Consider the following 13,760-nt stretch of genomic DNA (forward strand, 5'->3'; position numbering starts at 1 on the left):
TTCTTAGCATAGCTACATGTTCTTACTTTCAACAACAAGAACAATAACAACTTGCATTTATATAGCGCCTTTAAAGGCGCTTCATAGGAACGATTATCAAACAAAATTTCACACCAAACCACATAAGAAGATATTAGGTCAAAGAGGTCGGTTTTAAGGAGCGTCTTAAAAGAGAAGAGAGAGGCGGAGAGGTTTAGGAGGGGATTCCAGAACTTAGGGCGTAGGCAGCTGAGACACGGCCGCCAATGGTGGAGCGATTAAAATTGGGGATGCGCAAGAGGCCAGAATTGGAGGAGCGCAGAGATCTCGGAGGGTTGTAGGGCTGGAGGAGGTTACAGAGACAGGGAGGGGGTGAGGCCATAGACGGATTTGAAAACAAGGATGAGAATTTTAAAATCGAGGCGTTGCCGGACCGGGAGCCAATGTAGGTCATCGAGTTCAACAATTTAGTGTATTCTGCTTGACCTGCTTTCATTTTATTATTACCTTCAGCAATATATCCTGTTCCACTTGTTTTGTTTGGGAAATTGGCAAATGCTGCAGTAGCATATTCGTTATTAGTAGATAATTAATCAGAACAAACAATCTGATTGACTGGCCAACATGTGTGTAATTAGTTATGAAATAATAACAGAGAAACTGGAGTATAGTGGGAGGTAACTGGTGACAGGCAGGTTGATTGAGTGATGATAGCCTCCAGGCAAGTCCAGCAATCTAATTGATTTTCCTCAAGTACAACCCACCAGACAACCATGGGGGAAGATTTCCTCTGTGAGCCATCTATAACATAATTGTAAACTTGCTTGAAAGAATAGGATTATGATTTTCTTACACAGCACACAAAGGAAATCGTTGTTCCATGTGTGCATTATTGTTGTTCAGAAACACCCTCCATTTCACTTCTATAGTCATCTTCACAGTAAAATCTCTTGTCGTTTACATTGTGACTAGTGAGCTGCCACTCAATTTTCTTCCTCCTCAATGGGTAAGAGTATAAGGCTGTTTTATTTCTGTCTGATTGGTTCGTTTCTATTTTCATTACTTAATAATGATCTTATGCAAATCTTCCTCCCCAATGCCAATTTTCTCCTGATCATATTCAACCAAAAAAAAATCTACATATTCATAGTCTACCAAAGTAAGATTCGACTCAAACCACATACATGCCAGCTGTCAGTGTTTTAAGCTGATAGTCAGCGTTCTCCTTGTGTCAGCTCGTCAGCTTTCACAAGAAACATTTTTTTCAGTGGTATTGGAGATTTTTAGTGTCAACCAATCAAACCAGTTATTGTCAAAAAGGTTTATCGGGCATTGAAACTCTTAGGGTGTTTATCAATGAGGAAATGTCTCCAAGACTGTATGTTCCAGTGTCGTAGATTAGTCAAAAATTCGAATGAATGTTCTGAATGATGCAAGGGAATTTCTTGGCCACATCTATGGGATTGCCAGCTATTTCATTTTGAGCTGGCTGTTTGGAATATTTCTAAAATATAAACTGGACACTAAGGGATGAATTTTACAAGCTAGCACTCCTGGTGTGGAGCCTCACTCAATGGGAGGGCAAATTGGACAATTGGGCGCAGATGTCAGCCCGGCCGATTTGCAGCCCACCCAATTTTCTTTTAATAATTTTTAAAAGAAGGTCTGTTTTTCCACTATTTCTGTGTCTTATGATGTGTAAGCATTAGCTGTTAATATTTTGAATTCATTTTCATTAGCAACAAAGCAAACATCATGATAGGGCAAAGTAAACCGACCGTAAGGTTAGTATTCAAGAAGGGTGAAATTTAATGGGTCAAAGGACCTCCTTCATCTCAATCTATCTTGTGATCAGAACAGAGCCCAAAATGTCATCCCCTGTCCCACCTTTTGCAATTGGCAAAATAATTCTGTAGACACCTATAAAGAACCCTAGTCTCTCAAAAACACAAAAACTTCATACTATTTCTTGTCACATTAGCTGCTGTACTGTGATGGACATGAAATGAAAATGGTAAGTGATATATTCCACCTTCCCAATGGGGAGTTGCGCTCGCAGGGCGTGTGGGTCAGAGGCAGGGCTACCACATGCTGACAATTTACTTTAAAGCAGCGAAGACTTAGAGGTGACCCGATAGAGGTCTATAAAATAATTAAAGGGCTGGATAGCGTCCCTGTTGATAGATTATTCCAGTTTAACAGATTGGGGAGGACCAGAGGACACAAGTTTAAACTATGGAAGAGTAGGAATAGACTGGATATTGGGCGAATCTTCTTTTCCCAGAGTGTAGTGAGCCTCTGGACTACATTGCCGGCTGGTGAGGTGGGTGCTGACTCTCTGCCTTCAAGAGGGAGCTGGACTGGTTCCTGACTGGGGCAGAGATCGCTCCATATAGAAGGTAAGTGGCTCTATAGATAAAGCTTGGTCCATATGATCTCCAGGGCTGGTTTCTATTGCCTGAGGGGGACGGAGAGGAATTTTCCAGTCTAATTTTTCCCTTATTGGCCCTGGACTTTTTCTCTTTTTTTGCCTCTCCCAGGAGATTACATGGCTGTGGGGAAGGGAAAAAGGGGGATAGGTGGGGAAGGAGGGAGGATGGGTTTGGTCATGATGCTCTGGTCATCATGGTGTGGGGCAGGCTTGATGGACCAGCTGGTCTTTTCCTGCCAATCAATTTTGTGTGTTTGTATGACCCAGTTCTCCAAGCTGTGATTGTAGCTACCCACAAGGAGTAAGGGATTGCGGAATTAACCCTTAAGTCTATGTAAAGCTTCCACTGTATTAGCTATAAGACTATTAATGCAACATTTATGCATCTGCCAGGCAAATCTTCACATTCAGTAAAAGTACGCTCTCCCTTCACCTCTGGAGCAAGGACTTCACGCCATTCTGAAATTAATGACCAATGTACTGGCAGCAAGAAGCAAAGACAGACAGATGCAAGTGAGCACAGAATTGAAGAAAATTTTGAAGAAGACTACACCAAAGATTTGGTGGTAGACGTAAGTGATTTGACAAAGGTAGAAGATTCTCAAATGCCCAACTTCGCTGATGAAGAAGATGAAGAAACACTACCAATGGATAGCACTGAGCAACTCGCAAAACAAATTGAGGTTATCATTAATTTGAAAACCAAGGTGGACAGCACTGACTGTAGCAGTGAGGAAGACCTACAGCAAATGAATTCAGGTGGAACTCATATCTGAACAAAGGGAATTTAACCAACATTTTTTATAAATATAGTACTATAAATTACAAATCAGAATTGTTTCCTGCTTAATTTGCTTCACAACGAGCAGAATGACAGCACTTTGATCAATAGTTGACTGATATAAATATGTTTTAAGTTCAAGCTGTGAACAGAGGCTATGCTGCTGCCAGTGATGAATAACCTTTGACTTTATTGTTGATCCTGGATGACAACTGATGAAAACTTATGAAAGGTAATATCAATTTGATTGTGCTATTAACTTGCTCTGTTGTGAAGGAAGGAAACATGATGTTAAAATATATTTGTGATTGCCTTGATTTGGTTGGAGAGTACCCAAGCTAAAAGTAACAGAATTCTGCTGAGATTATTTTATTGACTAAAGAATAGCAGAGTATCAACTACAGCTTGTATATTTAATTACAGTACATATTAATTGTAGATCTTTTATACAATGATAATGCAATGTTATTGTACATTTAACAATTATTTAGTCCTGTTTATCATCATTTTAGTTTATTTCTAATTATTAAAACATCAACCCACAATTAAGTGACTCAAAGAACTCATAACATTAATACTAAACACATGAAAGTTGACAGGTACTTTTTAATTTTTTTCTCAGATGTCTGTTATATTGAACAGTCACATTTACATTTAGAGTGTTTCACTAAGCTTAACAGTGTCCTATTTCTGAACAAAAAAGCTTACATTGAACTTAATTAGTCTGTGTCGAGTCAATCTCCACTCTTTTTAACCAAAATGACTGTGACGATTTTCTCCTGATTTGAGGTTATAAACATGTGTTTCATATTTCCACAGTGTACTTGCTGTTCTATCATTTTGATTTTTTTCACCTATCTCCATATCTGGTAAAGTAATTTTCTGCAGGCCATAGTTGCTTATGGCCTATAATGAGATTTGATGGTTTACCATGCTCTAAATTAGCTGTAAAAGCTTTTTGCTATTTTCAAAAAGTCAATCTTCATGGTAGGATTATCAATAGAAAATCAGTGTTTGTTCTGATGTGCATTACAGTTTGCAAGCAATTGTGTTATTTTTGTACATTCTCTTTGCTCTGTTTATTAAAAATATTACTCTCAGTGCCGACAAACAAGAAAAGCATTAACTGAATTGCAACTGGGTGCCTGACATTTTGTTTCTCATTCTAAAAGTACATGTGGGGAGAGAATTACAGGTTGTTACCAAGAAAAACTATCACATCTATCTAGGTAAAATTTGCTACTTCTTTATTTTGCAGAAAATCACTAAGAAGAATGATATTTAACAATTGTCAAAAACAATTCCATCATCTGAATGGTGACTGTGACAGTGAGCTGAGCTCAAGTCATCATATCTTGAATTTCTGGGCACAAAGGTCTTAATCTCTCCATTGACATTGGCAAAATTGATAATTGACTTTTAACTAAAACTAATTTCACACTTTGCAAACTAACTCATTTGTTTGCTTCCTGGCGATGTATCTGTGCATGATGGTTTAGAGAAAAAGGTCATCTTTAAGACTTGGAAGAAATATAACATTTTTCCCACTGTTTTAATGGGTAAATGCCATGTCTGTTGTGTTTCTGAGCCATACAGTGTCTCAGGTTCTGATCCCAGGTCTGTGCTGAGGCAGCTTATCCAGCAGAAGTAGGGGTGGTATAATTGGCTACAGTGCCCTTGAGCTAGGGAGGGGAGGGGAGGGGGGGAAAAATCAGGCAGGTTGGAAAATGACTCCCAATATGCGGACCCAGCATTGCGAGTGTGATTTTGTACAATTTCCCTGTAATGCCATCCGGCTCTAGAATTGGTTCACATGAACTGATTCATTTAAAGAAACTGCGACGAGTGGTTAAAGTGAGTGTCATGCAGATTGGGAGAATATCATTGAATCTTCACTCATGATCTGTGTAATTCAAGCCTTGACGTTATGGCATTCTTTCTTCTGACTTGATTGTAGAATTTAAAATTGACAATGGAGCTGCAGCAAAAGTACTATTCTTACACTTTAAAATTTCTTTGATGTCAGGATTTACAGAAAAAATTAATGAAGATGCATTTCAAAATACCATTTCATGTAGAACAGTGACAAAGATCGCCTTCAAATAGTGTACTTGAAGGCATTAAATACAATGTGCAAATAAAAATATAGACAAGAGCAGCAATTCACACGTCTGCCTGCACTGCTCAAACCTCTGTCACATATTTCCAGACAAACAGGGTACTTAAAAAATAGTCACAGATGAAATGCTATTCATCCAAAAATAATACATACTATAAATAAAATTAAAAATTCTTTGTTGCTTATACTATGGGGGTAATCTTCTTACTACACACTAACAGTGAGGCTTTCTGTTGCCAACGCATACTTGGAAAATTACCTCCTATGTGTATTGATGTGTTCTGTTAAAATATTCTTTTATAGAATGGATTCACAACAATTCCCATAAATAATAATGATAATATATACTGCTATTTATACCTAAGTGGAAAGTAACACCTTAAATTCAAAGACTAGCCTATCGCTCTGAGAACAAAGACCTTCTGAGATCTACTGAAACTTTCTGCCGATTGCTTTCTTATACTTAGAGCTGATATGAAGTATTTTCGACAACTGTTACTTTGACATGACACTAATTTCTAAGTTTAAGAAAAAAAACAATTGAACCAATTATTGGGTATCACATATCTTTAACTTTAGTCTTCTATGATTTTAATTTATGACAGAATTTGTAACATATTTTGAACATTTGATACATTATGATTTACTGTGAAATAAATCAAACATTGTTTTCTGACATAGTTGTTTGACCCAACATTATGTTTAATAAATCTACTTAGTATCATATTATATAGATGCATTGTTCTGAATGGTCACTTAGGAAGTGTTTGCAACTGCAAAATGTTTGCTTGAAAATAAGTTAAAGACTTCAATGGGAATGAGGGAAACCATCTTCTATCATGAATATATTAATGAAAGCAAAACCTAGAGAATAAACAGGCACCACATATAGAATGGACAAGCAGCATGTGGGAGGAAATTGTTGCAGAACAAAAAACTGAGAAAATTGAAGTCCAAGTGTCCAGATAAATGTTCGTAGGTAAATAAATAATTCTTTATTTTACACTGTTTAAAGTAAGATATTAAATTTAATTATAATACTTAAAACTAATAAAGCAGTTGGAAAAATAATATATTTGTTAACATCTGTAATAAGGTAATGGTTAGGGTCACTTTCTATTAATTATATCTATTTTATTAAAGACTCATCTTTGAACAGTGCAATTCAGAAATGTGCAGAATCCAGCCTCGGCTAGATAAAATATTTATTATAGAATCATAGAATCATAGAAGTTACAACATGGAAACAGGCCCTTCGGCCCAACATGTCCATGTCGCCCAGTTTATACCACTAAGCTAGTCCCAATTGCCTGCAATAGAATTTATTGGATGGGGCAAAAATCCCTCGCCTCTGAGGTGTGCTCCCCTTTACCAAATGTCTTGTCATAATTTTGGTCAGCACCTCTCCTGAAAAGATTATGGTGTCTTGCACTCAAGACTGAGAAGTTGAGCTGTGAAACAGTCATCTGTGGAAATACAAAGGAACAATTCTCATTGATTAATGGTGAGTTGTGCCTGAGGTGAATACATTTTTACAATAAGGATTTTCCAGAGACAGAAAAACAATAATGATTTAATCACTTAAGGCACAGCAACTGATTATTGACAATAAACATTACACACCTGATTTATAAGATGTAACCAAATACTACTGACAACAATGATATTGAAGATGTTATGAGATTCGTTATGAGAATCGTTCCAACCAACATTCACCAAAAAACAAAAATTTCTGGTCATTCTTTCATTGCTGTGTGTGGGACCTTGCTGTGTGCAAATTGGCTGCCATGTTTCCTACATTATAACAGTGACTACACTCCAAAATTACTTCATTGGCTGTAATGTGCTTTTGGACGTCCTAAGGTCGTGAAAGGCGCTATATAAATGTGGAAGTGGAATTGAAGAGCCAGCAGAATCCTTACTTCTCAATTAATTTTGGTGAATTGTTTTTAGTTCATTTATGCTGTTGCCAACTGCTTTACCGTCCATCATTGTGCTATTTACTGTGGGGCTGGCAGACATAAACAGAAATTAGTGAAAAGTAAATTTGGAACTGACATTGGAAAATATTACTTTACTGAAAGGTTGATAAAAACTTGGAACAATCTGCCAGGGGTATTTATTCGTCACTGGAGTATTTTTCCACAGGGCTGCTCACCATGCTCTCCCATGCCCATGTGACTGTTGTTTGTGTATGAGACATAAACAGTGACAGCAAGTGTCAGCCATGGGGACATCCTTACCTCACATGCAAACAACAACAACAACTTGCATTTATATAGCACCTTTAATGTAGTAAAATGTCCCAAGGCGCTTCACAGGAGCGTTATCAAATAAAATTTGACACCGAGCCACCTAAGGAGATATTCGGACAGATGACTAAAAGTTTGGTCAAAGAGGCAGAGAGGCAGAGAAGTTTAGGGAGGGAATTCCAGAGTTTAGGTCCAAGGCGCTAAACTGAAGGCACAGCCGCCAATGATGGAGCGATGAAAATCGGGGATGCGCAGAATTGTAAATAAGCAAACTACCAGCATAAGATGCTGGCCATCAATTGGGAACACCAATTTGGCTAATCTTCCTTTCTCTAACCCAGGGCACTGAGGCCAATTTACTGCTCTGGCTATTCTCAGCTAACCCAGCACAGATTGGGGAATAGACCTTCCTGGCGCATATGGCTTGGTTATTGAACATCTAAACAAGCTGTACCGTTCTGGGAGAATGTAACCGTGTTCTAAACATTTTAGTCCTGTAAACAAAAAAGCAGAAAACCGCAGATAATATGCAACAAAAACAGAAATTGCTGGAAACACTCAGCAGGTCAGTCAGCGTCTGTGGAGAGATCAGTGAACTTTTCGAGTGCAGGTCCTTCATCAGAACTAATTCCAAGGTTGCACCTTTCTCACCAGTCACCTCCTCTTGAATTTAACTTTGACGTTTTATATAAAAAATACACTTGCACCTTTTTGTTGGTGGCTGCGCCTTGCGTTAAGCAATTCCCTGTGTCTCAGAAGCCCTCTGACTAACTTCAATGCTTTCAGAGATATTGGAGGCACTCACTGCTGCGGTTGGATAGCGGGCTGTCTAAATGTAAATCAATCAGTGCACAAATCTAAAATAAAATCTAAGAGTTGAAAGCCGCCAACAACAGTCAACAGTTTGTACACCGGTTGCTAATTGTAACTGTAGAAATTCTGCTCAAACCAAGACCTCATTGAGTGTAACGGGACTACTGTTTGCAAACATCTTTTTCTTGTGCAATGAGCATCTTTCGATAGGGAAAGAGCCCGATATTATCTTAGTGTCCATTTTAACTGCTATGTCGCTCTGGTGTGAAACGATATCAATTATGCATGTTTTCTTTTTAAAATGTATTACTGTAATGACGGTCCCTCTGTGTGACTCCCCCTTTCATTGAATATTATTCTGAATGTTTAATGGTTTGACGCGGCTTTGACGTGATCCAGTGAGAAAGCTCGGCGATTTCTTCATGAATTATAGATCAGCCGCTGAAAAAAATTGCAGGGTCTTTTTTAACCATCAGCGGCCCTCTGGATTGCATTGCTCCATTACTCCGCCTGATGCTGAGAGAGGCGAACCCAATGAAGTGCAGTGAGCAGCTCTGCTAACCTTTGTGTCTGTCTCTCCCCCCGCCGCCGTCCTAACAGCATCCTTGTTAATTTATTTTTTTTTGCGTGCAAGAGATGAAGCGAGGATTTATCAAGGATGGGGGCTCGACTTTCCTTATTTTGCTCAATGCAGTGATCTTTGCAACATCCGCGACCGATCAGAAGCTCTATACCAATCACTTCTTGGTTGAGTTGCACGAAGGTGGGGACGATGTAGCCCAGAAAGTTGCTGCAGATACTGGCTTTATTGGTGTTAGAAAGGTAAGGAATTGTACATTTCTGCCAATAAAATGTACAAAAAAACCCCACGGTGAATATAATCAGACACAACTGTGCCAAATGCTGCACGTTGCTGCTTTAAATGTCCCCATTGTTATGTTGTGTTTGTATGTCCAGAAACTCTTCTATTTTAAATCTAAACGTGACCCGCATTGTGCATCATTATATTCCCTTCCATTGATTATTGTGTTAATTGGCCCAGCGCTCGGGGAATCATTTCTATTTTTATCACCAGCAAACAAAAAAGACTGAGGTTTCTCAGCGTTTTGTTAGAATGCTGGATCGCTAAGACCCGGCGGCGCCAAAGCCTTGTCATTTCTGTCATCAATCGTGGCAGATTTTGTCCTAAAAAGGTCACTGGAGCTTGTCATCGGTGGCGGCAGAAAGTTTCACATCAGTGCTCCCCGAACGGCTTTCCGAGCTTTCGACACGATTAGTTCTGCATTTCAGCTAATTACCTGTAAAACATCTCCCAAATTAACCATCACTGTACAAGGTTAAAATCCATTAATTGTAGCCAAGGCGACTTCCAATTTCTCACTAATGCTAAAACAAGAACTGCGGGTTTATTTGCGCTGACGTTAATAGTCCATTAATTTACCAGCAAACTGACAATCGTTATTTATTCTTCCAGTTTACTGATCGATGCCGTAAGGTATAACTGGGGCTTTGTTATTGTGCATCTCCATCGTGTTAAATGTGAATGACTAAATGTGCTTTTCCATTTATCATTTTGATTTTGTTAAGACAGCGCTGAAATGCGTCTGAATTTGCATATGGAAAGGAATAAGGAAGGGCTTTGGGGAATACACCGAGCATCTGTGTGAAACCCAGCGGGACGAAATCTGGTGGCGTATTTGAAAACATTCCTATCTGGGTCATTGGCTGGGAGATGGGCTGGTGCTTTGATCTGTTATTACAGTAACCCCCTGTATTGTCAGGGCATCTGGGTAAACACGCTCATATATCACATAAAAGAAAGAACCCGTAATGTACGCCAGGCTATTATTGTAGCGGGTTGCATGCGGCAAACCCTTTGCTACATCATTCCTGTTCTGCCAGAGTTAATGGGTCGGGGTTCAAATATTGAATTGTTCAATAATTCAAGCGTCTGGCATTCCTTCGAGCTGTTGTGTGTTGCGCTTTCTGTAAATCCAATTCCAGATCCCATTTCTCCAAAGGTTGCCTCTATCCACTCAAGAGAACTCTGCAGATCCCCTTTGTAGGAGGGGGTGGGTGGGGGCCAGTGCAATCCAGGGGAGGGGTGTGTTGGAACCGGCTCTTTGAAGCATAGAGGCAACGGATAATAACTGGGGAACAGGCTGCCGCCCGCTTTCTCCAGCCAGATTGGACCAATTGCGTTTCCCAATTCATTTAAATCCGATTTTCTGGTGTTCTCCTCATTTTGTATCCTCTCCATGGTGCTGAATGTGAGATTACATTTTATGAGCTGGACAGCCGTATATAACCTTAAACAATAGTAATAGGTGAATGTAAAGTATTATTAAATATGTTTTGAACCGAACAAGGAAAATAAACACTTTGCATTATGCCCATATTTTTCTGTGATCAAATGTTATTAAAACTCTATATTTGTGGTTAAAAGATTTAGATCAATAGTTTGCAGAGTGGCCCTGGTGGTTGGTTGTCTTTTTTTAAAGTTTCTTCTCCCTTGGGGTTGTTTCTCTGACCTTTCGTTTGGCATTTTCACCCTGACCACGAGAAAAACAAATTCTTTATGACCCGTGGAGTTTGACCAAAAATCTAGTCCTGCTCGACTCGAGGCTTCAGCTTGTCCTGGGGGGGAGAGAACATGCATTTAACACCGGGTGGCTTCAGGATTTCATTACAATCCCATCGCGTTTTACTAAAATTGCGGCTTTTAATAATATAAAATGCACAATATAAATAATATTACGTTACTCCAGTTAACAATTCAGCTGCTCAAAAAATATCCTGCCCTTCCAAAAATCAATAAGGGTGTTTTTGCAGATTTTTTTCTTAACGAAGACTGACACGGTTGCATCTGGTAACTTGCCGGAGACTATCAGAGCCGACTGTACGCATCATGTTTTATAAACTTCAGTCCCAACCGGCTCCCGGATCCGTCTCGGTGATTCCCATTTACTTTTGTCTTTAATGACATTCAAGTGAGCCGTCTGTTCAGCTTCTGGTAAAAATGCGATCGATTTTTATATTACTGTTAAAACATTAAATTCTGCTTCATTTTCTCCACGTTTTATTTTAGGCTGCTATACATTTTATTTTTAAAAAAAGTGGTATTCTCTTGTACAAGCGCGGGAAAGTACCCTGGGGATGGATATGTCCCAAAGAGCAAAGAGCGGAGTCCCCAGAGTTTCTGCAAAACACCTTCTCCCACCTGTGACTGTTGATGTGGGAGTTCACTTATTCACCCACTCAGATGTTACACCACTGGAAAACATGCTCCCTTCTGCTTCACTGATATCTTTACCCAGAGAGTGGTGAGAATGTGGAACTTGCTACCACAAGGAGTAGTTGAGGCCAAGTTGAAGTAGGGTGGGTGGAGGCTCCTGTGAGGCATAAACGCCAGCACAGACTAGTTGGGCCGAATGGCCTGTTTCTACGCTGCAAATTCAATGTAATTCTATGATACCCTCACTTCAGGTCGCTCATATTGTCACACCCCGACCTTATTAACGCGAATTAGAGGCTGATTGTTCCTGGGCAGATCCTGAGGTCAATTAAAAGTCAGGAGAAACCACCAGCATCAGTTTTTTTTTGAAGTAGTGACTCATAAAGTCAATAAGAAGCTATTTTCTGTCGGGGAAGTTATTACCTAGATTGGAAATGATTGGCTTTTTCTCTAAGTTAAAAAGGGACAGAAATTGGCATTCATGACAATGTGACTCCTGAGATGTGATTCAGGTGTCTTAAACATTGTGTTGAATATTGGTGAATCTCCTGTGGCATTGCTCATGATAAATTGGATGATATGCTGGTTTTTCAGCACAGGAGTATTTTACCAGGTAATAAGCAAATATATTATTCTGCTAAATTTAACTGTGTTTCTCAAAGATTACAAAGTCTAATTGTTAAGTTATCACAGGCCCAGATAAATCAAAGTTTAATTGTTGTTTCACAGATGAATTTTGCAAATTGGAGTGTACTGGTCAGTTTCAGGCTGCAGGTCAGAAGTATCCTGCACTTTAAGGTTATTTAGCATCTGTAACAAAGTGTGCCATCTGCATGTGCCATTATTCATTTGACAGTACATGAGTACAAGTTCTTGCAATATAAAAGCATAAGCTGGGTTTAGTAAACATGCTTCATAGTCACAACATGTTGAACATAGTCTGATAGCATCAGTGTGAGTCACTTTTTCACGAAATTACTTTCAGGTGTTTGGTGATGTACCACATAACCCGATTGCTTATAGTTTTAAGACAAAAAATTTTTAAAAATCATTTACCTGTAACTAGAAAATACAATGTTACCATAAATAAGCACTTTAATAAAGGAATAATGGAAATATTGTGTATATCCTCCAAAGTAACACAAATTAATGCACAAATAATATCTTCTTGCACCACATTCAATCCCAAAATGCCATTTATTCAATGGAATTGCTTTTATATAATTGCAATACTCTTTCTTAACTCCATGCACATAAAGGTGTTTCTTGATCAATTAATCCTAGATTTTTTTTTAAAGAAGGCCAGCCTTGTTGTAATACCGCTCCTGATATTGTTTGCTTTTCAGGTCTGTAATTACTACTATTCACTATACTACCCCATCACCCACATTATTTTGTGAGCTTTAATCCTCTTCCTCAGCAGCTGCAAAAAAATGCCACAAAACAGCAGTCAGTTATGGTAATCAAGCCCTGCCAGCTTTAGTAAGAAGAATAAATATCACCCCTTATAAAGAATAAAATATAGATTCAAATTAATTTTGTTTAAATGAAATGCAATCATTTAATTGGGAGTCTTGAATTAAAAGACTTGTGTAGAAAATATGCAGATAGAATAAAGATAGCTGGCATTGTGATGCAAAGTAGTAACTGGAATGAACAGTTCTGATGGTGAAAACTGTAAGCTTTGTTCTCACATTTTATAACAATATCAGAACCTTTTCAATACAATTGCTGCCTTGCAAGCACCTCAATGCCAGTTTATTCTGGCTGCGTATTTTGTACATATCTTGATTTAATTCAAGATTTCAACTCAGCATTTTAAATATATTTCATGCAAGCTTTTCTAAACAAGAGTTGAAATATTGGCAGTGATGAAGTAATTTGTGTTGTGGAACTCCAAAAAGGGCTAAAGATGAAATGAAAATAGGCTTGTGAATAAGTAGAAATATCAATTGCCATTAGAGGGAGTTTTGATTACAGTTAACTGAGAAAATTTGCATAATAAGCATGTATTTTTTTCCAATTGGATAATCGGATTTTATTTTGTTCTTCAGAATTTCACCCAAGATGTCACTTGTTCTTGGCCTTTTGAGTTTTTTTTTCAATCTTTGAATCATATTATGATTACATAAATATATATTATTGTATAA

General features: G+C 38.4%; 2 protein-coding genes across 4 annotated transcripts in view; both read left to right on the forward strand.

Annotated features, from left to right (window-relative positions):
- The window catches only part of LOC137324269 (uncharacterized), a 145,718-nt gene extending 140,855 nt beyond the window's left edge, over window positions 1–4,863 (forward strand). For all 3 annotated transcript variants that reach the window (XM_067988411.1, XM_067988412.1, XM_067988413.1), the window contains one exon: window positions 2,804–4,863. In XM_067988411.1, the coding sequence (XP_067844512.1) occupies window positions 2,804–3,186 (383 nt within the window). In that variant the 3' untranslated portion in view covers window positions 3,187–4,863. The remainder of the gene's footprint in view (window positions 1–2,803) is intronic.
- Window positions 4,864–8,834: 3,971 nt separating this feature from the next.
- pcsk2 (proprotein convertase subtilisin/kexin type 2) overlaps window positions 8,835–13,760 on the forward strand; it is a 66,040-nt gene continuing 61,114 nt past the window's right edge. The window contains exon 1 of the mRNA XM_067989471.1: window positions 8,835–9,197. Coding sequence (XP_067845572.1) covers window positions 9,012–9,197 — 186 coding nt within the window. The 5' untranslated portion in view covers window positions 8,835–9,011. The remainder of the gene's footprint in view (window positions 9,198–13,760) is intronic.

This window comes from Heptranchias perlo, chromosome 8, assembly GCF_035084215.1.
Source record: "Heptranchias perlo isolate sHepPer1 chromosome 8, sHepPer1.hap1, whole genome shotgun sequence".
NCBI lineage: Eukaryota > Metazoa > Chordata > Chondrichthyes > Hexanchiformes > Hexanchidae > Heptranchias > Heptranchias perlo.